Genomic DNA, 26,552 nt, shown 5'->3' on the forward strand with positions numbered 1-26,552 from the left:
GGGTCTTGGCTTCCCTCAGAGGGGAGGAGGGGGTGGTGTGGCTTCAGGCAGGGACAGGGACTCAGGGCCAGGAATGGATTGGCATAGTTTGGGAGGAAGCATTTCAAGGAGGGGAGGGGATAGATGAATAAGGAAGGTGGGACTCTTACTCCATATAGAATGGCTGGAAGGGGGAGAGAGAAATGTCAGGCCAAACACTCTGGAGCCTTTCTAGATGAGAAGAAGTATGCAGAATTGTGTTTTGAAACCATCCCGGAGAGAGGTTCACTGAGTGGACTTGACCAGAAAATGCATCAGTAGAAAAAAATCATTTCCCCCCTTCTTTCTTTCTCAGCTTCCCAGGCGGCAAGGAAAAGACGCCCTGGATGGCTTCTTCGCTCCCTCCTCCGTGTGGCGAAGGGGAAAGACCAGCCATGCAGCCCGCTCAGGTATGGAGTGGCGTGTTGTGCCTGGGAGACCTGCAGAGACGGGCGCGGATGCTTCCTTCTGTGTTGCCAGACTCGGAGGATTGGGCTCCTTCCTCTTGCACCGCAGGGTGTCAAGGTGGCCCGCTTGGAAGTTGGTAAAAGGGTCACCCCCTGTGTAGGGTTACTTGTCCCACAAGGCTGTTATCTCCCACCATATGAACACAGCCATTCTGGCCCGCAGGTGTCCCCCAAGGAGGTCTGGGAGGGGTGGGGGGAAGCCAAGTATCCCCACGGGGCTCTTCTCCCCTCCTCTTTGTTGCTGGTGTTCCACTTTCATTTTACCATCCTTGATTTTGCTTATTATTAATAAGTAGTATTGTTTATTTTTATCTTCATATCACGCTTTTCTCCATGGTGGCTTTTCTCCCCTTTTCCCCTTAATCCTCACAACGACAACCTTGTGCGGTACATCAGACTGAGAGAGTTTGACAGGCTTGTGGTCCCCAGATGAGCTGCTGTGGCAGAGCAGGGATTCGAGCTCACTCCTCCCAGGTCCTCATGTGTCACCCTAACCATTACACCACTCCACCCTCCTGGGATTTCTTTCGTTGGGACCCCCTTTCCAGGGGAATAAAGAAATACTTTCCTTCCAGGGTCCGGTGTCCTTTGAGGCTGTGGCTGTGTATTTCACCCGTGAAGAGTGGAACCTGCTGAGCCCAGCCCAGAGAGCTTTGTACAAGGAAGTGATGCTGGAGAATTTTGGAAACGTGGCCTCTCTGGGTAAGGCCCTTTTCTGCTTGGGCTGTGAGGAGTGACTGTAAGGAAGGACATGGTCAGGCTGTCTCCCCTGGACCCAGTGGCTGATCTCTTGTCACTCCATACGATCCTTCCTCTGATGTGGGAGGGCTTGTGGGTTCTCTCGGCAGAGAGGCAGCCCCCCTGTATGGCCGCCCTGTGTCTGGACCCCATGAGAGGGCCTCGGAAGAGCTGTGAAGTGAGGCCTGGTCCAGAGAACCCGGTTAGGCAGGGGCTTCCCTCCAGCCTGGGGCTTCCCTTGCCTGAGTTAAGAGACGGTTGTGGAGAGAACCTTGCTGGCTTCTCTGCCGCTGACTTGGAGTTCTCTGCAGGCATTTCCCTCTCTCAACTGGGCAGGGACCGGGCACAGAACGGGCAGTGCAGAGGGATGACTTGCCCGTGGCTGCACTCCACTCCACTCCACCCCACCCCGATGACTTGCCCGTGGCACATTTCTGGAGGGACAGAGTCAAGCAGGCTTAGAAGTGCTGGATTTATGTGCGCATTGGAAGAGTTATAACTTATAACGTTGTGCTTTCTGTCTTGATAAAAAGGACCACAGCCTGCCAAACCTGACCTTATATCGTGGTTGGAAGAGGAGGAAGAGCTGGCCTCTGATGAAGAGGAGGGAGTGGCAGGTAGCTGCTTCGATCCGTTGTGGGACTGGATGTCGCAGCGCTTGCTTCCAAGGGCTGGTGGGTTGGAAGGGCCCCCAGGCTGGCCCGGAGCTGCCTGGAACGTAGCACAGGCTCTGGCTGAACAGCTGGGCCTTGTGGGAGGCAGCAGGGCGTCTCCCGGAAGACTGACAGCTTCCGCTCTCGCTGCTGGTGGGTCAGGTGGAGGTGAATGGAGAGTGAAGTGTCACATCCGTGGCTTGACTTTCAGTTTCTTTTCCATTCCCATGCTTTCTTCCCGTGTTTAATTGCTAAAATAAGAGTTGCAGGAGCTGAAGTTTTTGAGGGGAGGGGAGCGCTGTTTCTTGCCATAAGAGCAGAGAGAGGATATGGGTTATATTCTCAAATTGTGTTTGGGTGGAGGGGCTCCTTTTGAGTATGGGTCTACAGGTTCAATTCCCACTGCTGCCGTGAGCTCAATAGGTGGCCTTGGGGAAGCCACTCCTCTCGGGCCCAGCTCCCCAGCTGCATTGCGGGGATAATAATAACACTAACTTGTTCACCGCTCTGGGTGAGGCACTGATTTGTCTAGAAGAGGGGTAAATAAGCGCTGTTGTTGTTGTTACACCGCTCTGAGTGGGCATTAAGTTGTCCTGAAGGGTGGTATGTAAATCAAGTGTAATTATTATTCTTTCTGCATTACCCAAAGAATGAGGCTTTCTGTGGTTGTGCAGACCACTTGAGGAATGTTTATCTTAATGAGTGTAGCGTACAATGGTTACACACAAAAGCCCCCTAACTACTGAACATCACAGACTACAACATCTGTGCCCAAGAGAATCAGATACGTAAAAGTGCATCTTCCTATGATTAATATCTGTGATGTCTAAAGTTAGAGGCAAATACGACTTGTGGGTTCCAGGTTTTTTGTTTGGATTAAAATCATAGAAAAATTATAGGGCTGCACCAGTCAGTGTGAGATAAAAAGGCTGATAGTGCAAGAAAAGGAAAAATATTTTTTGTTGCTCAGCTAAAATATTTCTTATGTGTTTTGTGAAATACGCTTCTTCGGGGGAATCTGTAATATAATGTACAAGTACATTTACTAAGTGTTTGTGATTATATGAAAAAAGTTATTAAAATCATGAGTAAATAAGATGAAAAGATCAAATTTAATATGAACTAGGTACCAGGGCCATCTTTATAGCTCATTCCATCTTAATGATTGCAAGAGGGAGGGAGAGACTCCCTGCACGTAACAAAATAAGATAGACTGTTCAATATTGAACAAATTTTGACTCACCTTTAGAAGAGTCTCTTTTTTCTCGATACGTGTTGCAAACCTGTAGTCTTTCAGTGAGTACCAAGAAGACAAATATGTGGGTTCTGTGTTCTTCCTAGAAGCTCAAATGATTAAACTGAGGTTATCGTCCTTTGATCCTATCACAAGACCAGACTCCCTGGGAAAGACAATAATGCTTGGGAAAGCTGAAGGCAGCAGGAAAAGCCCCCAAATGAGATGGATTGACACAGGAAGGAAAGCCTGTCCTCCACTTTACAAGGCCTGAGGAAGGCTGTTAATGGTCGGACGTTTTGGAGAGCTTAATAGAGAGGGTTGCTGTAAGAAGGGATTTGATGGTGCTTGAAAACATGCACACAAACACACAGTTTGGTCAGTCCCATCTGATCTGTCCCAGCACCAGACTATCCCCAAAGACTTTTGAACGTGTGTCTAGGCACCAGTCCTTAACATTGGTTGATTTCACGCGGGGAAGGGGTTTTGTGGTTTCCCCTTTGCTGGTCCATCTGAAAATAAAGGGAAGCGCTAACGGGGCTTCCACATGGCAGGAGTCCCACAGTTGCTCCGCCCCAGTTCCACCCCCTCCCCTGGGCCCCCAGCATTTTTGCAGTTTTTCAGAAATGATGATAGAAGATTGTTGTATTGATAGACAACTGTAAAAGCAAGTGTTGTTCTCTGAATCCTCCGAAGATGCGAAGCCAAATTTTCCCACTCCCAGTGCAGCCATCCAGGATTTACTGCAATCTTCCCCAACACTTTGGAGCAGGAGAGTTTTTGAAAGCTTGCCGAAAAGGTGGAGATACCCTGGGAGGTGTGTGAGTGCACCACAATGCTGGTGGGAAGCAGGAAAAGACGCCTCTTCCCAAAAGCAGTGACGTTGGTGCAGATAAGCTGAAATTCCCTAATTTCAGAATCATTTTTTTTCCTGTGTGGTCATTCAAGGTATGGCAAAATGGTCACACGTGCCCTTGTTTTTTACCACAAGGAATGAGGGATTTACTTGATAGGTGGTGCACTTAACTTAAGCCACAAATCTCTATTTATCCACTTGGGTTATGTTAATTACTATACAAATGGAATTTAGCTTGGGATTTAGAGTCTGTCTCTCTATAAGACAACTGAGACATGAAGTAGTAGTGTCGGAAATGCAATGTTGGTTGGGAAGGGTAGTTTAAAAATAAAGGGCTGGCATGAGAGCAAAGGCTTTGCTGTACACTGGAGCTGTGTGAAGGGGCTGTGAAATGCCCGAAGGGAAATTTCAACCCATTATTACCTTTCCAGGTCCATGCCTGGCTCTGCAAGGCAACTCCAGCCCATTTCCATTCCTGGGTGCCCTCTAGTTGCTATCTCACACAATTTTAGATAGGGGAGGTGAAATTGACAAAGCCTTCCTGGAGGTGGAGGAAATTAACCAATTCTCTGAGGAGCGATCTTCGCTGGCTCTGTCTTTTTAAAACTACACTTCCTGGCTAACATTGTGTCACTCTACACTTGATGAACATATGCCGATGTGTCTTGGGCAGACAGACTCTCAGGAGGAATTGAGAAAGCTAGGGGGAGATGTGGCTACAGACTTTGACAGGATAACCTTGACCAAGGAATGCAAACAGAACCATTACAAAGCAAGGTAGAAAACTGATTAAGATATGTCGGGAAAGTCACCTATCATCATGCCAGGTTTCTATCTTATTTTTTCCAGCAAGAGGCATGTGGGAGCCATCAAATGGAACGTCTGAGCATCCAGTGCTGGAAAAAGGAGATACGTATTCTGATATAAAAGAGAAGGTTGCACATTGTGATTCATTGATGAATGAGGCAGGAAAACGCCCTTGTAAAAGAAGGGATAATTCTGGTGTTTCACAGGATGATGAATTACATGAAATGTCATTATTTCAAGAAAAGTACAAAGAAAAAAATAGAAATGAGTGCCTAGGAAGTGATGGTAATTATAGTGAAAAATCAGATCTTAACATGGATTGGAAAACCATTAACAGAAAGAAGATACATAAATGCTTGGAAAGTAGAAAAAGCTTCAGTTGGAGTGGAAACCTTCCATCCCATCAAAGAATTCACAGAGGAGAAAAACCATATAAATGCCTGGAGTGTGGAAAAATCTTCAGTTGGAGTGAAAGCCTTGCTCGCCGTCAAAGAATTCACACAGGGGAGAAATCATATACATGCCTAGAGTGTGGGAAAAGCTTCAGTCGGAGTGAAAGCCTTACTCGCCATCAAAGAATTCACACAGGGGAGAAACCATATAAATGCCTAGAGTGTGGAAAAAGCTTCAGTCGGAGTGAAAGTCTTACTCGCCATCAAAGAATTCACACAGGCAAGAAATATACATGCCTCGAGTGGAAAAAGCTTCAGTTGGAGTGAGAGTCTTACTCGCCATCAAAGAATTCACACAGGGGAAAAACCATATAAATGCCTGGAGTGTGGAAAAAGTTTCCATCATAGTGAACACCTTACTTGCCATCAAATAATTCACACAGGGGAGAAACCATATAAATGCCTAGAGTGTGGAAAAGGCTTCAGTCGGAGTGAAAGCCTTACTCGCCATCAAAGAATTCACACGGGGGAGAAACCATATAAATGCCTAGAGTGTGGAAAAAGCTTCAGTTGGAGTGAAAGCCTTGCTCGCCATCAAAGAATTCACACAGGGGAGAAACCATATAAATCCCTAGAGTGTGGAAAAAGCTTCAGTCGGAGTGAAAGCCTTGCTCACCATCAAATAATTCACACAGGGGAGAAATCATATAAATGCCTGGAGTGTGGAAAAAGTTTCCGTCAGAGTGAACACCTTACTTGCCATCAAATAATTCACACAGGGGAGAAACCATATAAATGCCTGGAGTGTGGAAAAATCTTCAGTCGCAGTGGAAACCTTTATTCCCACCAAAGAATTCACACGGGAGAAACCATATAAATGCCTAGAGTGTGGAAAAAGCTTCAGTTGGAGTGGAAGCCTTATTTCCCACCAAAGGCTTCCACCAAAGAAATCACAGAGGGGAAAGAACATATAAGTGCTTGGAAAGTGGAAGAAGCTTCAGTCAGAGCGGTCACTAGTTTCTATCAAAAAATTGACCCAGGAGAGAAAACATAAATGTCCAATGTGGAAAGAGCTTCCAATAGTGTTCATATCTTACTCTTCATTAAAGATTTCATACAGTGGAAAAATGTAGAAATGCTTGGAACATGGAAGAATGTTATATCCAATAAATTGGCATATAAAATTAGAAACACTGCAATCAAACAATATAATAATATATTTCATAGTTAATTATCCTACTATATAATTCCCTTTTTTAAATTTAAAATCAATTTTTATTGAATGGGTTAACATACATTCCATAATACATAGTACAACTACATTTACCCTTTAAATCGGTATATATGCCCCCATCCCTTCCCCCTCCTCCTTTTCCGTTTTTGACTCCCAACAGCACTATAACTCCTTTATTTCTTATTATTCAAATATTTGTCCCTATTATTAAAGGTAAAGCTTTTACTTATTCTCTATACATCTTAATAATTGTCCAGAGACCACAACTGTCCTTTCACATCCCACTTACTTTCAAGATACTCCTTAAGTTTCCCCCAGTCATTTAAAAATTCTCTTGGATTTTGTTCTTTCAGTTTTCTTGTCATTTTGTCCATCTCCGCCATGTACAACAGTTTTTGGATTCAATCTTCCACTTCTGGTATCTCTTCTTGCTTCCAATACTGTGCATATAGTAATCTTGCTGCCACAGTCATATAAAACAATGTCCTATCCTTCACATTAACTTTTTGCATATTCAATCCTAACAACAGCATTTCAGGGCTCTTCAACAAATTACATTTCATAATTAATAACATTTCTGCATATATCTTTGACCAAAAAAGGTTGGCCTTGTTGCACGACCAACACATATGGTAAAAAGAACTCTCATGTTTTTTATATTTCCAGCATTTGTTTGACATATTACTATTTGCGCTTGCTAATTTTTTCGGTGTTAAATACCACCTATACATCATCTTGTATACATTCTCTTTCAGATTATTACATGTAGATATCTTCAGTGTGTTATTCCATAAAAATTCCCATGTCTCCATTGTGATTTCTTTATTAAAATTTATTGCCCACTTCACCATTTGAGTTTTAACCATCCCATATACCATTTCAAAAGAGTTTATACACCTTAGAAATCAATTTTTTCCCCTTCCAAATAAAAGCTCCTCTAATTCTGTATTTTTAGTTCTAAAACCCACGTTTCTTTTATCAGATTCAAATAAGTCTTTAATCTGCCGATATTGCAGCCAACCATATTCAAATGGTAAATCCTCATTGTTCATTATTTTAAAAGAATCTTTGTCCAACCATAATAGTTCTTTGTAGGTTATCCAATCTTCTCCCTTGTACTCCATATTTGGGTTTACAACTTCTGCTGAAACAATCCACATAGGTCTTTTTTCCCCAATAAACTTCTTGTACTTTTGCCAAATCATGAAGACATTCCTTCTCACAAAAAGATGCTGAAACATCCCATCCATTTTATGCTTGTCCTACCATAAATATGCATGCCAACCAAACAGATTATTATACCCCTTGAGAGCTAGCAATTTAAGATTAGATAATTTTGCCCACTCCTTTAACCGTATTAAACATACCGCCTCATGGTACAGTCTCAAATTTGGTAATTGCAACCCACCCCTCTCTTTTGCGTCACACAGCACCTTCAGTTTGCTTCTTGATTTTTTCCCTGCCCACACAAATTCTGATATTTTCCGTTGCCATTTATCAAAATATTTCTTTTCTTTTACAATTGGAATCGTTTGTAATAAAAACATCATTCTGGGTAGCACATTCATTTTAACAACTGAAATACGTCCCAAAAGCAACAAATTCATTTTATTCCATTTCAACATGTCCCTTTCTATCTGTGACCACAATTTTTATATTTTTTACTGTTAATTCTATTCCCAGGTACTTTGTTTTCTGAACCACTTCGCACTTTGTAACACTCATTAACTCCTCTTGTTTCTTTTTAATTATATTTTTACAGAGCAGTTTCGATTTTGTTTTGTTAATACTAAACCCTGCCAGATCTCCAAATTCTTTAATTTTCTCTAACAATAATGGTAATGTCTGGACTGGTTCTTCCACTATAAACATCACATCATCTGCAAATGCTCTGAACTTGTATGAAAAGCCTTTGAGTCTTATACCTTTAATGCTGTTATGTTCTCTTATCTGCCTTATAAAAGAATTTCCAACACCATAACAAACAGCAAAGGTTAAAAATGGACATCCTTGTTTATCACTGTTTATACATAATGACACTTTTTGTTCTTAATATATAGCTTTTACGGCCTCTATAAATTCTTGCCACAGTTCCATCTTTACATTGTCAGAAACATAAAATCCTAATTTAAATTGTCAAAGGCCTTCTCCGCATCTGCAAAGAAAAAACCTACCTCCTTTTCAGGGTGCTTATCATAGTATTCGATGGCCTCCAACACAACTCTCAAATTATCCTTAATTTACATCCGGCCTGTTCTTCTCACACAAAGCCAATTAAAAATCTCTTAAGCCTTTCCGCTAAAATTCTTGCAAAAATTTTATAGTCATTATTCAATAAAGAAATGGGCCTATAATTCTTGGCATCTGCTAAAGTTTGTGACTCCTTTGGGATCAATGAAATATTTGCTTCATTCCATATGTTTGGGAGACCTTTTTTCTTCATAATCTCATTCATCAACTTTTGTAGGGTCTGCACCAGGTCTTTTTTCATTACTTTATAAAATTTGGCTGAAATTCCATCTGGACCCGGTGCTTTCCCTATCTTAGTTGACTCTATAGCTTCTGAAATTTCTTCTTCTGTAATTGGAACATTTAATGTCTCTTTCATTGTATTTGAAATCTTAGGTAATCTTGCTTTTTCTAAGTATTTATCTATTTCCTCTAAGTCTAGCCTCCTTTTTTTGAAATAGTTTGGCATAATACTTGTAAAATGCTCTTTTTATCCCTTGGTGTTCCATTATCTCTTTCCCTTCCTCCGCTATCTTTCCAATTACTTTTTTCTGCCTTTCCTTTTTCAATTGCCAGGCTAAATATTTCCCTGGCTTATTGGCCCCTTCGAAATATTTTTTCCTGTAAAGTCTTTAAACTCTTTATTTGCAAAGGCCCTCAGCTGCTCTTGTCGTATCTTTATTTCTTGAATTATTGTTTTCTTCCCTGTTCTTTTCTGTAACTCTTGCTCCTTCTTAGAAATTTTTTCCTGCATTTCTTGTATTCCCCCCCACTTTTTCTTCCTTTCTCTACTGTTCAAAGTAATCAAGATCCCTCTCATCACTGCTTTATAAGCATCCCAGACTGTATGTGTTGGCACTTCTTGACCACTGTTATATTGAAACAATATTTCGTCTCTCTTTGAATAAATTCCATATTTTCTTGACTCTGAAGATCTTCATTTAATCTTCAGACTTTATCTTCTCTGGATTAGTTGCTTTCAAGCTTATCTTCCAGTTTTCTCAGTTGTAGTTTAATTTTATCTAAATTTATTTCCAAGAGGGCAGCGTGAAAGCGTCTAGCCATGTTGTCGTATGCACAGAACCCCCATGTCGGCTCTCTTTCTAAGCTCCGTTTTTAATGCCCACTTTAATTTCTATTTTAAGCCAATCAGTGTTAATTTCTTTTAATTTAAAGCCTTTTAATTTAAAATCTTATCAGTTTTGACCTTACCAAAATGTCAATACCAAGGCGCAGTTTCTTTATGGTAACTTCCTTACTCCTTTTCCCTTCTCAAAATGGCAGGCTTTCACTTCCTCTTGACCTCTCAGTTTCTCCGTCTCGCGATCTTTTTCTTCTGTGTTCTTGTATGCTGTTCCCACTTCCTTCCCGAGTTGAGTCCTTCTAGGCGATAAAACTCACGGTGCTCAGTGTCTTCTACAGTCTCGCGATGTTTACTACGTTTCCTTTCATGCTCCCTCCCTTCTCTCGCTGCCGTTATCTCCTCCAAAACCATAGGTATGTATAAACAAAATTGATTTTTCTTCTTTAACACTTTAAAGTTCTATCAAATTTCCACAACTTCCCCTGGATTGCCTCGCCCTTCTCAGAGGGGACCTCAAGGCAGTGAGAGAAATCCTTTATTAAGAAGCCCCACATCGCCGAGATCACTCACTCTCAGGGTCTTGTAGCGTTCTAGCCCCTCTCCTACCTGGATAAAGGTGGCAACGGGTGATCTAAGCACCTGGCCTGCCTAAAACAGTCACTCTTGATTGCCCAGCTCCCTGGGCAACATCAGGTTGCCATCAATTCCAAACCTGAAGTCCCTACTATATAATTCCCTTACCGCCTATCTGACGGCACACTGGGTGGGCCCGTGAGGATAAAAGGGTGCCATGGAACAATGCCTCTGGCTGTGGAGGGTCAGGTGAGTCTGCCCTGACTCCTGCTGTCCAGCTACACAGCCCAGCCAGAGGAGGAGGGTGGCACGGGAAGAGTGACGTGCCTGCAGGGGGAACCCGGGTGGTGGGGCCTGACCAAAGTGCCCCCCGCGTGGGAAACCCCGGTGCAGCCACGTCGTGCTGCTCTCCATGGAGCTGGGGCAACGGGCCGCAAGCGATGTGCCCGCTGCCCTGCAAGGCCTGCGGAAGCTGTAGCATGCTGCTCTCCATGGAGCCAGGGCAACAGAGCGCAAGTGAAGCACACGTTGCCCTCGAAGCCCCACCACTCTCAGTGCTGCACCACTCGGCGCAACACCCTGTCCTTGCCTTGCCGAGAGCCGCGCCGCTCTGAGCGGGGACAAGACGGAACCGAACCTCCTGCTGCTTTCTGAGCCCCACTGGAGCAGGGCCACACGGCTCTTGGTGGAGCTGGGGTACAGTGTGCCCTGGCTCCAGTGGTGTTCACAGGGCTACAGGTGCGTCCCCCCTGTGTCCCTCCCCAGACCCCCCTTACCCCTCCAACTGCCAATCCTCCCCAGACCCCTCCTGCCTCTGAGCCCTCCCCAGACCCCCCTTGCCCCTCTACCTGCCAATCCTCCCCAGAGCCCTCCTGCCTCTGAGCCCTCCCCAGACCCCCTCTTTCCCCTCTACCTGCCAATCCTTCCCAGACCCCTCCTACCTCTGAGCCCTCCCCAGACCCCCTCTTTCCCCTCTACCTGCCAATCCTCCCCAGACCCCTCCTGCCTCTGAGCCCTCCCCATACCCCCTCTTGCCCCTCCACCTGTCAATTCTCCTCAGACCCCTCCTGCCTCTGAGCCCTCCCCCACCCTCCCTTGCCCCTCTAGCTGACAATCATCCCCAGACCCTTCCTGTCTCTCAGCTGTCCACAGACCCCCCTTGCCCCTCTACCTGCCAGTCCTCCCCAGACCCCCACACACACCAGCCCTCCCCAGACCCAGCTTTCTAGAGCCTGTTGTATTTATTGTAGAGCAGGCTTTGTTTCTAGTAATTACATAAAAGGTTTCAGCTGCAGTGTCGGTACACTTGAGTGGCTCTGCTGTGATTCACTTCCCAATGGTTTGCTCCGAAAGGGCATTCTGCAAGGGAGGGAGAAGAATATGTGCCGCACTGCAAGACCCAGATTTCATACTGACTGTGGCAGAGACCTTAGCAACTTGGTTGACATAGGGTTGTCAATCTCCAGGTAGGGGCCTGGAGTACTCTTCCTGGTCTCCAGGCCTTAGAGACGAGTTTCCTAAAAGCATATGGCAGCTTGAGAGAACAGACTCTATCACATCATGTCCCTGCAAAAGTCCTTCCTCTCCCTAAGCCTCATCCCCAAATATCCAGGGATTTCTCATGCCCACTGCTGGCTGCCCTAGATGAGTATCTGAGTTGCAGCCAGTTGCCCACATGCCTTCTGGCAGGCAAATGTACGGCAGACATTGGGGGGAATATATGAGTGCAACCCCATCAAAGTCTTCACACAGGCCCCTTGTCTACCGGAAAATGGCACCCGTGTGTCAGTTGCCACTGCAGGGAGGGGGGGCAGGTTCAGCAGCAGCCGAAAGACGGAGCCCACCTATTCTCCTGGCAATGGTCTGACTTGCAGCAAAACTCAAGCTAAGATCTTGAGCCAAAACCCATGGCCATCATGCCAAATTTTAGCGCTCTTACCACTCAGCAAGCATCTGCACACATGGGATTAACACCTTTGAGTATTGGGCATTGCACTGCAGCCCCAACATCCCTCTCAGCCATATGGGGCTGGACAGGGAGCTTGCAAAGACCGGTGTAGCCCTTTGGAAAGCCCCTGGGACAAGTAGGCTGTAGCCCCTAGTTCAGTCCCCACATGGTGAAAGGTCAGAGTCAGGCCAGCGCTGGACAGCTGATATTTCACCCCTGCAAAGCCCAGAATGGGGGGGGGGATGTCCCAGCTGATGGACCGCACTCCAGTTTCATTGCTGAGAAACCCCTTACAAACCTGGCATGCCATACTCAAAGGGCCTGATGATGCAGGAGTTTTTTTCTGGGAAAAGAGGTGGCGGAACTCTCAAGAGGGAAAAGAGGATGAAACGCATGGGATTCTTTGAAATCATATTATTTTCAAGCACTATTGCCGAGTATTTTCAAGAAGTACCGGAACTCCGTTCCACCATGTTTCCCCTGAAAAAAAGCCCGATGATGATGATGATGTGTTTCCATACCACCCTTCTGAACACGTTAGTGCCATCCAGGGTGATGAAGAGTCATTGTTATCCTCACAATACAGCTGGGGAGATGGGCTGAGAGGAGGGGCTGACCCAAAGCCATTTGCAGAGTTCATGGCAGGAGTGGGAGTCGAACCAGCCGGGCGCTGATTCATAGCCCAGCCACTTAACTGCTATACTACAGTAGATCTCTTGGAGCCTTTTTCTACTCCCCCCCAGCTGTCCCATTAAGCTGATTCACTACTTAGATTCCTGCAGTATCCTGGCGGTGTCAGACCCAGAGACCTGCTGCCTCTTAGAATTGCATGCATCTCTCCCCTGATCAGCCCACCTCCCCCATTTCCTATGTGACCTGCACGCAGCAGCCAGAAAGGTGCATGAGTGGTTGGGAGTGGGGACCCCAAAGGGGTGAACGAGTCGGTCAGTGGTAAGAAAATAAAACAGAAGCCCAGTGGGACCGTATAGACTAACTGCATTTATTCAACATGAATCATTCTGGGCAGCCCTGTTGGGAAATGACAGAAGGGCTCGTGGATTTGGGTCAGAATGCTGTGGCAATAAAGGGTGGGGTGGGAATAGGGCTGCCTGGTCCCTTCACTCTCCCAGCAGGAGATTGGCACACTGGCTCTTACATCCCCTCCTGCTGTGCTTCCGGCTGACATGATGATGTCACTTTTGGGAAGTGATTATCATCGCGCAGGTCAAAGGGAGGCCCGGGAGGACGCCCACACTTGCCAAAGGGCTGGATTGCCGCCCCCCCCCCAAGCAGGGCCCAATTCAGCCCGAAATGAGCCCACTGCGGGGTGCGGGAATGCACCACTGCGGAGTGTGGGGGTGCACCGTGCTGCTGGGGGGGTGACCGGGGGGGCACACCCTCCCACTGGTCAGGTAAGTGGGGGCAGGGGGAGGAGGTGGGAGCAGGGGATCCCCTGCCCTGGGCGGGGGAATGGCAAGCCTAGATGGGAAGCAAGTTTCATCCACCCAACACCAAATGGACACAACTGTGGTTCTCTTCAGATTATTGAATAGCAGCAAGGAAATGGTGAATGGGCTTGCCAGCTCCCTCTGCCCAGCATAGCCCCTGTGCCCTGTCCTGCTCCAGGAAGCCCTCGGGAGGTGGATCTGGCTGTGCCTCTTGCAGCATGCCTGTGCGCACTGTGCACAAGACCGAAGGAGCCAGACAGGACCTTTGAAATGGGGGGCCAAGGGTGCAGTGGCATGGAGTGCACTGCTGACGGCAGCCAGCCCACAGTACCTAGATTTTCATCTTCCCTGTTGAATCACCGCTTGCACAATGTCAGACCTGTGGCTAAATAATAGTTGTATCCAGACTACCTTCTGCAATCAGACAAGACTCCGTTGTTTTCAAAAGATTTACTGAAAAATGCAACCATTATAGTCCACTGGCCCAGATGCAATATCTGGGCTGGTACACGTGTATTGTTACAAATGGAAGGCAAGGAATACAGTACAAAGTATTAAGACTCAGTAGGCCCAGCCTCCCCCCGTAGTTCTCAAAACAATCCCTTTGAAGCTGAGAAAGTGAAAGTTTCCCAGGACTGGAAAAGCTGTAGTCAAAACATTCCTCTTGAGAGAGATAGCTGCTAGGGAACATCTTGGCACCTGTGAAGAAAGCACTTGGAACACTAACAGAATTAAAATGGAGTCTCTTTGGTTATATACATAGAAAGCATTCTGAACCTGACATTTCTGCCCTCCCTAAAATGCCCCCCCCCCCCCCGGTTTATGCAGATAGTGAGTATGAAATGCTTTTACTAGTCTAGGAGCATGAACATGTACAGAATTCACCCATTCATCAAACCCAGAGTCAAAGTCTTTCCATCTGATAAGATAAAACAGCTGATTTCTTTTAAGTTTAGAGTCCAAAATTTGCTGCACTTCGTAATGGGTTTGATCATCAATTAAAGTACGAATAGGAGGAGCACAGGTGTGCCATTGATTTGCTGGGGGAACTTTCTTCAAGAGGCTGACATGGAATGTATCATGTACATGGCGTAGATTCTTTGGCAAATCTAGGGCTACAGTCACTTTATTGATTACTTTACGAACAGGGAAAAGGCCCTAGAAATTTCAATGCTAGTTTTTGGCTGGTTTGGGTGACTTTCAAATTTTTTGTAGATAAATAAACAAGATCTCCAGGTTGTAAGTCCCATTTGGCCACACGATGGCGATCAGCATACTTTTTGTAATCCTGTTTGGCTTTGTCGAGATGTTGGTTAATTAGAGTCCATTGCTGAGCCGCTTCCCCCCACCATTCAGAAACATCTCTGGACACTGAAGTAGGAGGGGGGAGCGCTTCAAACGGGAAGGGTTTAAAGTGAAAGCCATTTACTACTTTGAAGGGTGTTTCTCCTGTCGAGGCGTGTATGCTGTTATTGTATGAGAATTCTGCTAAGGGAAGCAAATCGATCCAGTTGTCTTGTTGAAAATTGATATAACAGCGGAGGAACTCTTCTAATATTTGATTAGTTTTTTCGGACTGTCCGTCTGTTTGAGGGTGATGGCTTGAACTTAAACCGTGTTCAATTCCCATAATTTGTAGGAGCTCCCACCAGAAGATGGCAACGAACTGTCCGCCGCGGTCCGAAATCACCTTTGATGGAAAAGAATGTAATTTAACAATGTGTTTTAGGAAGATATCTGCTAGCTTTCGGGCCGAAGGTATAGTGGTGCAAGGTATGAAATGAGCTTGCTTGGAGAACAAATCCACTACAACCAAAATGCAAGTGTGGCCTTTGGAGGGGGGAAGATCTGTGATAAAATCCATGGATATGGTTTCCCATGGTCTGTTCGGCGTTTCTAAAGGTTGCAAAAGTCCGGGCGGTTTGCCTTTGCGTGATTTGGCACTGAGGTAGATGGGGCATGACGCTATATATTGGGAAATGTCTTTGCGCATGCCTGGCCACCAGAATTGCCGTTGCACTAAATGGAGTGTTTTTAAGTACCCATAGTGGCCAGCAGTAGGGGCATCGTGACAGCGGTGTAATACTTCTTTTTTTAAACTGTTGGGTACATAAAAGCGGTCCCCCCAAAGCCACTCTCCTTGTTCGGATTGTTGCAACTTTTCCTTGGGTACATTTCCCCCCTCCTTTTCCACTTCAGCTTTCAGTTTTTGTCTCCAACCTTGGTCTGGTTGAGGAGGGTGGGTGGCGCGACTGCGCGTTGTAACCACTCCCCCTAATTGCATAGGTGAAAAGACAGTGTCTATGGTCTCCTCCCTCTTGCTCTTATGTTGAGGCATGTGCAATAGGGCGTCGGCAAGGAAGTTTTGCTGGGCAAAAAGTTCAAAGTGAAGTTGAATTTAGAGAAGTACCCTGCCCATTGCAATTGTTTGGCATTTAGCCTCCGTGGACTGCGTAGGGCTTCTAAATTCTTGTGATCTGTCCAGACCTCAAACGGATGACGGGCTCCCTCTAGCCAATGTCTCCAGGTGGAGAGCGCCGCCTTTACAGCAAAGGCTTCCTTTTCCCAAACATTCCAATTTCTTCCAGGTTCAGAAAATTTGCGGGATAGGAAGGCACAGGGTTTAAGCACATCGTCCTCCCCTTGCTGCAAGATCCGATCGCCGTATCACTGGCGTCTACTTGCACTACAAATGGGCGATTCTTGTCAGGGTGCTGTAGAACTGGTTCGGAGATAAATTGGGTTTTGAGTTGATTGAATACTGCTTGGCATTGAGGTGTCCATGACAATTTAGCGCTTGGTTTTTTAGCTTGTTCCCCTTTGTCTTTGGTTTTTAACAGTTCAGTTAGGGGAAGTGTTATTTGAGCAAAGTTTGCTATAAATTCTCTATAGAAATTGGCAAACCCGAGGAAGGATTGCAGTTCTTTGCGCGTAGTGGGGGTTTGCCATTCTTGGACAGCTTGTACTTTGCTCGGGTCCATTTTTAGACCATCTTTGGAGATACAATATCCCAGATAGGTGAGTTCCGTCTTGTGAAACTCACATTTGGATAGTTTAATGGGCAATTTGTTACACATTAGAGTAGTTAAGACTTTTTTCACCAGTTCTACATGTTCTTCTTCAGATTCTGAATAAATTAAAACGTCATCTAGATACACCACTACTCCTTTGTACAAAAAGTCATGCAATACTTCATTGATCATGGACATGAAAACCGAAGGGGCTCCGGCCAGGCCAAAAGGCATAACTAAATATTTGTATTGGCCGAGGGGTGTATTGAACACGGTTTTCCATTCATCGCTTTCCCTTATATGAACGTGGAAGTAAGCATCTTTTAAATCCAATTTCGTAACTTACCTTGTGCCACGACGTTGAGTAGATCTCGGATGAGTGGGATAGGGTAGGCATTGCTGGAGGAGACTGCATTAAGTCCTCTGAAGTCTGTGCACAGTCTCAATCCCCCATCCTTTTTTTTGACAAATAGTACTGGAGCAGCATGCGGGCTATTTGCGGGTCGGATGAATCCTCTTTGAAGATTAGTGTCAATGAATTTGCGGAGTTCCTCCCGCTCATTTGGGCTCATAGGATACAGTCTGCCTTTAGGTAAAGATGCCCCCGGTAAAATTTCTACGGCGGAGTCCGTCCTCCGGTGGGGAGGTAAGGAGTTGGCCTCTTCTTCGGTGAAGGCTTGGACATAAGCTTTATATTGTTTAGGTATTTGGTTGAGTTCTTCTTGAGTTAACAGGGCTTGTTCAATGAGAGTAGGGTTTTTTCCCCAATTTTGATTCCAGCGATGGTTTACACATTTTTCATGGGAAAATGTAATGCTTCCTGCTTTCCAGTCTACATAGGGGTTGTGATCCCACAACCATTTGCTTCCCAATATTAAAGGATACTTTGCTGTAGTACTAATTACGAATGATCGCGTCTCCCAGTGTTGTCCCATACCTGTAATGACCGGTAGGGTTTCGGTAGTGTCAGGATTCATATTAGTGCCATCCATTTTTTCAAAAATGACTGGAGTTTCCAGTTCTTTCACAGGGAGTACTAATCCATTTACTAAGGCTGGTGCAATAATGTCTCTGTTAGAGCTTGTACACAAATATGCGTTTTTCTTTCTGGGTTAACTGACATTACTGGTATGAATAATATGGACCCATGAGGTCTTTCCGGAGTTGGAACTGACTTGTTTTTGATCTGCCGCTTGGGTCCTTTTACGACAGATCCATCTAGTTTCCCGAGGCAGGACTTTCGGGGTTTTCGTCTCCGATTAGAGCTGTTGAATCATAGTCCATAATCTCTTCGAGCTCTAAGCCCTTTTCGGGAGGATTTATGCGGAAAGTCCCTCTGCCTCTCAATGCTCTGGGAGCGGGTGTCGGGTGGGCTGGCGTGGGCTGAGAGGTGGGGGCTTGACGTCTTGGTAGGAACGGAGTTCTTTGCACAGGCCGGAACGGACATTGTGCCGCAAAGTGACCGCTTTGGCCACACTGTAGACACAATCCTTGTTGCCATCTAGCATCTCTCGCTCCTCTAATTGCATATCCAGCACTCTTTCTCCCTCTCACAAGTACAGATGAGCGCCGGTGCCCAGCGGCTTGTTGCTGTTCAACCAAGTGTACTTCTTGCATGCGATTTTGCACCTCACAAGCTAACTGAATCCACCCCAAGAGTGTGGGGGGATTATCTTGCATCAGGGCCCTATCCAGTAGTCTGGGATTCATGCCCTGTTTGAACAGAATTATTTTGGTGGACTCCTCACACCTTGGACATTTGGTGGCCAGCTGTCGGAATTTTGTAACATAGTCTCTAGCCGACATGCTGCCTTGTCTAATAGACTGTAATTCTGTTCGAGCTCTACTTTCTTCCAAAGGGTTTTCGTATTGGGCGCGGAGCGCATCTACAAGACCTTGTAGTGTGTTTAATTCAGGGGCCCCTAAATCGTAAAGGGCTACATACCATTCTGCTGCTTTTCCTTGTAGGCGAGATCCCAAGTGTTCAATCTGGCTGGCTTCATCTCCGAACAAATGTCCCCAATGGTTAAAGAATTGTAAAGCTTGTACTAGGAAAAATCCTAGTTTGGACGGATCTCCGTCGAATGTGGCTTCCAGTTTTACCCACCCCATTGGCAATTCCGGGTGTCCGGTAACCGGTGCAGGCCATGGGTAATAGTCTATAGGTACTGGTTGGGGTCCCCCATCTGGGTACTGCGGATGAGGCTGTACCGGGGGAGGTTGTATCGGAGGTTGCTGGGGTCTCAGTTGAGGTTGTAATGGAGGAGGCGGTCCTCTTGGTGCCGGCTGAATTGGTGGCGGAGGTCCCCTTGGGACGGGTTGAACTGGCAGAGGGGTTCCTCTAGGCACTGGCTGTAGAGCGGTGGCGGCGGCCCCCTCGGAATGGGTTGTAGCGGTGGAGGAGGTCCTCTTGGGACAGGCTGTGTTGGGGGAGGAGGTCCCCTCGGTCCCGGTTGCAGTAGGGGCCTGGCTGTAGTACCTCGTCCTATCGATCCCATCAGTGGGTATTGCCGAGGAGTGGTTCCCCGCGCAATCGGTGCTATGAGCCTCGGCAGGAACGGCTGCCCTTGCTGTACGGTTGTCGTCGGGGGGGTAGCTGGTGGTCCTTGCGGTGGAATTGGTGCGGGCGTAAGGATCGGAGCTTCCCCCGGCGGGTGTTGCGGGGTACCCCCGGGAGGCGGCGGGTTCCCCCTCGGATCTTCTCGGGGTGGTTCCCCTCCTCCAACTATTTCTTCCTCCTCCTCTTCTTCGGTGTTGGTCGACTCTTCATCAACTGGCCCTGGTGTGGGGTTCGATGGCTGTACAGGTTGTTGTGAATCATCAGTTAACGGGAGTGGTTGATTGGGTACCCCCGTTTCTGTCCGCGGAATTATCCTTTGTAAAGTTGACAAGCTTTGACTGATGCTCTGTACACCTGAGGCCGTCTCTTGGCTTCCGTCTGATCCCGCAACCACCAAGACGGATAGCAAATGAACTGCATGGGCCAGACTCTCTTCCATACTTGACAATCACTCCTCTAGGATCTGTACCCTGTTCGAGTCCACCGCCGTGGTCTCGGTTTCAGCATACTTCTGGGAAGGTTCACCAGGGACTTGCGTAGGCTCTAAATACTCTGCATAGGATGCCCCGGGCCACGGTCTTATTTCTCCCATGCCCTGGGCCCCGTTACCTTGTTCTTTCTGCGATCTCCCCGCCAGGATTCCTTTCGCGAATCCTGTAACCGCTGAAATTCCTGCATCTACTGCTATGGTTTGGCTTTGTAATTGTATCCACATGTGCTCACTCGAATCTTGTTGCCCCGTCCACGGAGCAACTTCTGTATAGTCCCAACTCATTACATCGTAGCAGGATGTTTCCCACGTTTGGGTACTGTCCAAAGCTTTTCACTCCCACTCCAACTGGTCAGCCTCACGGTTCCAATAGTACCAAGGTTGGCTACTGGGATGCTCTGCAATCACAACCAAATTCCGTCGACCTTCCATCGGGGGTTGCATGAACACAGTACTCGTTCTCCTTTCCCTTGCATCTCTAGGCCTCGATCCTCACTGTGTCGGTGTTGGTAAGGATATCAGCGGGTCAGCTGCTGCTATGGGTCGAGTATCCGTTCTGCTAGGAGCGAGGGTGTATATTGTAGTAACAGAAGACCAGGTCCCTCTTTGAACGGGTCCTTGAGGTTCCAGTCCTTCCAAACCGGGGGAGGCATAGGGATCAAACAAAGGGTCCCTGTCAGGACCGGCTTTGGTATCCAGCTGCTCCGGTTTAGGCATTGGAACAGATGTGATTCGTCACAAAATGTCAGATCTGTGGCTAAATAATAGTTGTATCCAGACTACCTTCTGCAATCAGACAAGACTCTGTTGTTTTCAAAAGATTTACTGAAAAATGCAACCATTATAGTCCACTGGCCCAGATGTAATATCTGAGCTGGTACACGTGTATTGTTACGAATGGAAGGCAAGGAATACAGTACAAAGTATTAAGACTCAGTAGGCCCAGCCTCCCCCCGTAGTTCTCAAAACAATCCCTTTGAAGCTGAGAAAGTGAAAGTTTCCCAGGACTGGAAAAGCTATAGTCAAAACATTCCTCTTGAGAGAGAGAGCTGCTAGGGAACATCTTGGCACCTGTGAAGAAAGCACTCAGAACACTAACAGAATTAAAATGGAGTCTCTTTGGTTATAATACATAGGAAAGCATTCTGAACCTGACACACAGATGCTAGAAATGTAGGCAGTTATGACAACCAGCAGTGACCATTGTTAGCCAAACTGCCTCAAAGATGGGGAATTAATAGGCAATTGGCATACATTAAGGGACAATGACCTGTGTATGCCAGGTTCAGAGTTCCTGGAACACGCCCAATAAGAGAGGGACTAGTACTTCAATGAATCAAAGCCTCTACGTAATGACTTTGGGTATACAGAGTACAAGCGCCATACACATATTCACTACAAGACTAGGTAATAAAGGTGGGGAAAATATGGAGACAGTTGCATCAGCAGGAAGGTCATTGTTTGGGCAACAAGGACCTGTCCTGGTGAGAAGCAGGGATCCAGCAGCGAAGGGCACAATGCCTAGTGGGATGCCAGCAACACACTAGGTGGGATGGGGTAGGAGGAGCGAGATGGAGAGGGGAAGGACCTCCAGGGGTATGATCATCTCCCTTAAACAGCCAATTTCTATCCTGGGGCAACACCAGTGGTGGGGTGGTGTCCATGCTCCGTTGATGGTTCTCAGGAAATTTCACAAAAGCAATTAATGTGTCACTTTAACAGGACACAAGATACCCAGGATATTTTGGAATCTAATGTTTTTCTTTGTAACTCCTCAAGAGAGACAGGAAAGTAGGAGGGGAGAAACAGATTGAGAGTGATTGAGTTTTATGTTAGTCCATGTTGACTCTTCCAGAGGGAGGAAGAGTGGGTGGAGAATGATCTGCATTTTACAATAGTCCATGGCTTGATGGATGGAAGCCATTATCTTGATGTGGGCTTTCCCAAGATCAGAGGCACCTTTTGTTCCTGACATTTCCATATCAAGAGGCACGTGGCTGGCATCTTGGCAGCAGGCATGTTTATCTGGGTGCAGAGTGGCCACTCCAGAGCGCTTGCAGTGAGGGTGGCTTGTGGGTGCTGACCAGGGAGTTGTCCTGCCAGTCCCATGACGTTCCCCTCTTTAATATTGGCCTTAGTACTAAGTCCTGCTTAGTTCATACAAAGTCCATATTCAGGTTAGGAGAGAGTGCTCTAGGCAACAACCATGACCACTGTAGCCAAGCCACTGGGGCCACAGGAGGGTCTGTGGTTCCCTCTACCACCACCGAGGGGGCTCTGTTTTCCAGAATACCCCTCTTGAGGGGCTTGCCTTACCCATCTGAATGACACCCATCCCTTCTGTGGAGTTGCCCTTTGGGCTACTCCATGTGTAAGTGCTGCTTCATAAGGCCCTGATCCTGCAAGGCAACAGGGAAAAGGCCATGCTTACAGCCTGGTAAAGAGTTGCCCAGCCTTGTCTTGCATCTAGCCTTCTATAAGGGAACCTGCGCTGTGGGGTGTTGCCCGGTGTGGGTCTGTGTTAGGGGGCAGGGGCAGAAAGGAACGAGCCCTGAGGATGGGGGTTGCCAATTCCCTCTGCCCAGTATGATCCCTGTGCAGTTTTGAATTGTTCTGGCAAGCTAGAAGTGTTCAAAATAAAGCTGGAATTACACCTGGAAATTGTCGTTTCCTTTTGTTATAAGGACACGCTGCCACGAGAAAGTTTGTGTGCTTCGTTTCATTTTCTCTTGTAGCAGCAGCAGCATTTTGTTTTTCTTAATGACATTTACTAATTGGATCTCATGGAGAGATAACCGTTATGTTAGTAACTAACTCTGTTGGCGGGAAGGGAGAACATGTGCAATGCGCCTGAGTGTATTTTTTAAAAAAAAACATTGCTACCCAGGAGAGGAGGGAGCCCCACAGCGCAGAGTAGTATGCGGCAGTACTGCACCCCAAGCTCTGCTCACGACCTGAGTTCGATCCTGGCGGAAGTCGGGTTCAGGTAGCTGGCTCAAGGTTGACTCAGCTTTCCAGCCTTCCAAGGTCAATAAAATGAGTGCCCAGGTTCCTGGGGTAAAGCTTAGATGACTGGGGAAGGCAATGGCAAACCACCCCGTAAAAAATCTGCCAAGAAAACATCGTGATGCGATGTCCCCCCATGAGTCAGTAATGATTCGGTGCTTGCACAGGGGACTACCTTTACCTAGCCAGGAAAGGATCTCCGTGCCAATCAGGCCATTGCAAGAGGAGACATTCCCTGTCTATCAGCTTTGGAAACATTTGGAAGGGGGAATGTGCAGACTTCAATCCTAGGCTGCAATTCTAAAGACTGGGAGTAAGCAGTATCGCATAAAATAGGACTTGCATTTGAATCGACTTGTTGAGAATTGCTTCCCCCCCATCCTGTGAGCCATTCCATGGCTCTGCCCTTTCAAACACAGTTCTTTTTTAAAAATAAACTTTTATTAACAATTCCAACATATTTATAAAACATACCATCAAAACAAATAAGAAACAAGAGTGAAAGGAAGGAGAAAACAGAAAAACATGAAAAACTAAAATAAAAAAGGGAAAGAAAAGAAAGCCCAAAGTCTTTAATAAAAGATGTTAATTTAGCCAACACAGCACAGTCTATCATTTTCTTCAGCCATTCTACTGTTGGTAACGTTGTAGTTTTCCATTTTTGAGCGTATAACAATCTCGTTGCTGTTGTCATGTACAGAAACAATGTGCCATATGCACTTTCCAACTCCTCCTTTCAAACATAATTCTGACTGTCCACAGCAAAAGGAAAACTTATGGGAAAAACGCAGGTCGTTTTAGGCGGGGGTGCCTTCAGTCCATTACGCTGCCTGCCTGCCTGCCTTCCTGCACTTGGGTGATCAAGATTGGTGGTGATTAATACAAGAACACCCCATTGTCATAGGACCAAACTGCAAAGTGCAAAAAAAAATTGGCACCAACAAGCAACAGCAAGAATGCAAAGGCAATAATTTATTGGCACTATAAAAAAAAAAAGAAACGACATAAAGCAGGTTTATTTTTAACGTGCTGCTGCGCTAGCATTTTGCCAGCCAGTTTCCCACCATAGATCCAGAGGAGTTAGCCTGTAGTAGCAAGATAAAGAATCCAGTAGCACCTTTAAGACTAACCAACTTTACTGAAGCATAAGCTTTCGAGAATCACATCTCTTCGTCAGATGCATGGAGGGTAAGAAGAAACTGGTCAGTTATATAGGTGAAGAGGAGAGGGGGAAGTAGATGCAATTAGTTGCTTCTGATAATGAGATAACCATTCATAGTCTCTATTCAATCCAAGCCTGACTGAATCAAATTTGCATATGAATTCCAATTCAGCAGCTTCCTCTTGGATTCTGTCTTTGAAAGGTTTCTGTTGAACTACAGTGACCTTTAAGTCCTTGATGGAATGTCCTGGTGGACTGTAGTGTTCTCCCACTGGTTTCTGGGTGTTGCCATTTTGAATGTCAGGTTTGTGTCCATTTATTCTTTTGCGCAGAGGTTGGCTGGTTTGTCCAATGTACAGAGCAGACAGATGTAAGTGCTGTCCTTCTGCTCTGTACATTGGACAAACCAGCCAACCTCTGCGCAAAAGAATAAGTGGGCACAAATCTGACATTCAAAATGGCAACATCCAGAAACCAGTTAAATATGGCAACATTCAGTAAAGTTGTTTAGTCTTAAAGGTGCTACTGGACTCTTTTTGATTTTCCCACCTTAGTGTGCACCCATCGACACTTGCCATCCTCAGGGTGCACTGTTGTGTGTGTGTGTGTGTGTGTGAGTGTAGCGTAACAGTGAAAAAGCTCGGTGGATCAATTGTTTAGAGGGAGGACTGTTCTGTGAGATTTTGGTGCCGGTAAGTGGAACAACAACTGGCCCAAAGAGCCTGGAAGCCCTCATAGCAAAGGATGGCCTGAAAACTCATGATAATGGAAAAACCCAAACAGATTAGATGGGAGCTGGCAACGCCCCATCCGAAGCAAACCGAGTAACGGTACATAATTCCTTCAGAAACTCCACGTCTGAAATGGAAACAATTTTTTTTCAGTGCACACCTCTAAGGCAAGCTGTCCCTGTTGTAGCATGCCTGTAAAGGGGGGCAGAAAAAGCCAGACAGATACCGGTGGGAGGGGGGGCCCAAGGCAAAGAGGAGAGATCTCTGCTCCTGCTCCCCATCACAGGATTGGTGCCCTGTCCCTGATTGTGGGATAGCGGTCCTTAGGTGTGTGTTTCCAGAGACAAGGTACCCATAAGCGGTTTGAACAGACATCTCGGTTACGTTGCATCAACCTTTGCTCTTCTCTTTGGTTGTAAGTGCTAAAGACCTCCTCTGTGGTGCTGCCTTCTCTCTCTGCTTTTCCTGCCACCAGGGTGCACCGCTTCGTGCACCAAGCGTGCACTTCAGGGGGCTGAGAGAAAAAGCTCTGCCCCTCGCTCCGATGTCTGAGCTATGAGCATCTTGGCAGGGGCTTATGTAGCGCTGAGGGGTGTGTGACTGGGTGCAGGGGCGGTACCCAGGTGCCAGCGACGGGCGTGATTGGCCATGGCCTCGGTTGGCGTCCTGAGCTGTGCCTGGAAACGTAGGTGAGGCCACAGCAGTTGAGGATTCTTGAGCTATGGGCTATGCCATAGTTTTTGCAGTTGTAATTTTATCCCAGTTGTGGGGAGTCATTCTGGAGATGGAGTTAGCAGCTGACTAGCTCCAGTCGCACCCCCAGACCCACATGCTTCCAAGCTGGAATATTGGGGTCACTGCCCCTGGGCTCTGTAGGTGAAACTCCCGGAACTCCCTGCATAGGCATCAGGTGTGCTGGCAAAATGCTTCTGCGCCTGTAGCTCTTTTGCCCCCCACACTGAAGACTGTGCTGCAAAACTACAATGCAGACCCCTTTTATTAAAATTCCATATGGGGTGAGAACATTGTGGGAGCCATTCTGAACTCACTGGGCAGGCCGTTCCCGCAAGGCAGAGCCACAAGAGAGAATCTGGCTCTCTGCGTCGCTGTTCACCTCACCCATTGGCTTTGCTCAGACAGGAGAAGTTGTAGCAGAGCATATCTAGAGAGCTGGCCCTATAGAGAGATGTGGACCCTGCCTGCCCCTTGAACGACTTCGTGTCTGAGCTCAAGAAGCCAGAAACAGTATGGAAAAAACATGATGGAAAAAGTTTCTAGGTGACCCAGGTTACCATTTAATCCGCAGAGGATCGACTTACCCTCATTACTGGGAGTGCATGAAATGTGAGACAGTTCCGTCTTGTGAAGGATTCGTGATACTTTGGGTGGCATCGAAGCAAAGACTAAGCAGTGCACGATTGCCTGGGGGCTGAGACAGGTGTTTGCACTCCAACGTGAAAGCAGAGGCAACGGACTGACGCAAACTTTCTGGTATGTGGGCAACCCCTCCATCCGATCCGATTCCTTGCATAGGGTAAGGGCTAAACATACTTGACTTATGCCTTCCTATGGATCCTGTTTCTTTCCTGCATCTATAGCTCGTCTTCAGTTAATTAACTTTCAGTCTTGCGATTCCTTCTGCAGCACCCTCAGGCTACCCATTTTTTTTTTGCTTTCATAGAATCATAGGGTTGGAAGGGATCCTCCAGGGTCATCTAGTCCAACCCCCTGCACAATGCAGGAAATTCACAACTGCCTCCCCCCCCACCCAACACCCCCCGGATCCCTTGCTTCATGCCCAGAAGATGGCAAAACACTGTCAGGATCCCTGGCCAAACCGACCTGGGGGAAATTGCTTCCTGCCCCCAATGTGGCAATCAGCATTACCCTGAGCATGTAAGAAGGGGCCAC

At 46.6% G+C, this 26,552-nt stretch overlaps 1 protein-coding gene across 1 annotated transcript; it reads left to right on the forward strand.

The window, feature by feature from the left end:
- Nucleotides 1–365: 365 nt before the first annotated feature.
- Nucleotides 366–6,027, forward strand: LOC129325751 (zinc finger protein 664-like; the record flags this gene model as incomplete). Its single annotated transcript, XM_054973623.1, has 5 exons — nucleotides 366–428; nucleotides 1,061–1,187; nucleotides 1,757–1,974; nucleotides 5,202–5,445; nucleotides 5,609–6,027. Coding segments are annotated over exons 1-5 (1,071 nt in total), but the record flags the coding sequence as incomplete, so codon positions are not given.
- Between the last annotated feature and the right edge of the window lie 20,525 nt (nucleotides 6,028–26,552).

Source organism: Eublepharis macularius, chromosome 1, assembly GCF_028583425.1.
Source record: "Eublepharis macularius isolate TG4126 chromosome 1, MPM_Emac_v1.0, whole genome shotgun sequence".
NCBI lineage: Eukaryota > Metazoa > Chordata > Lepidosauria > Squamata > Eublepharidae > Eublepharis > Eublepharis macularius.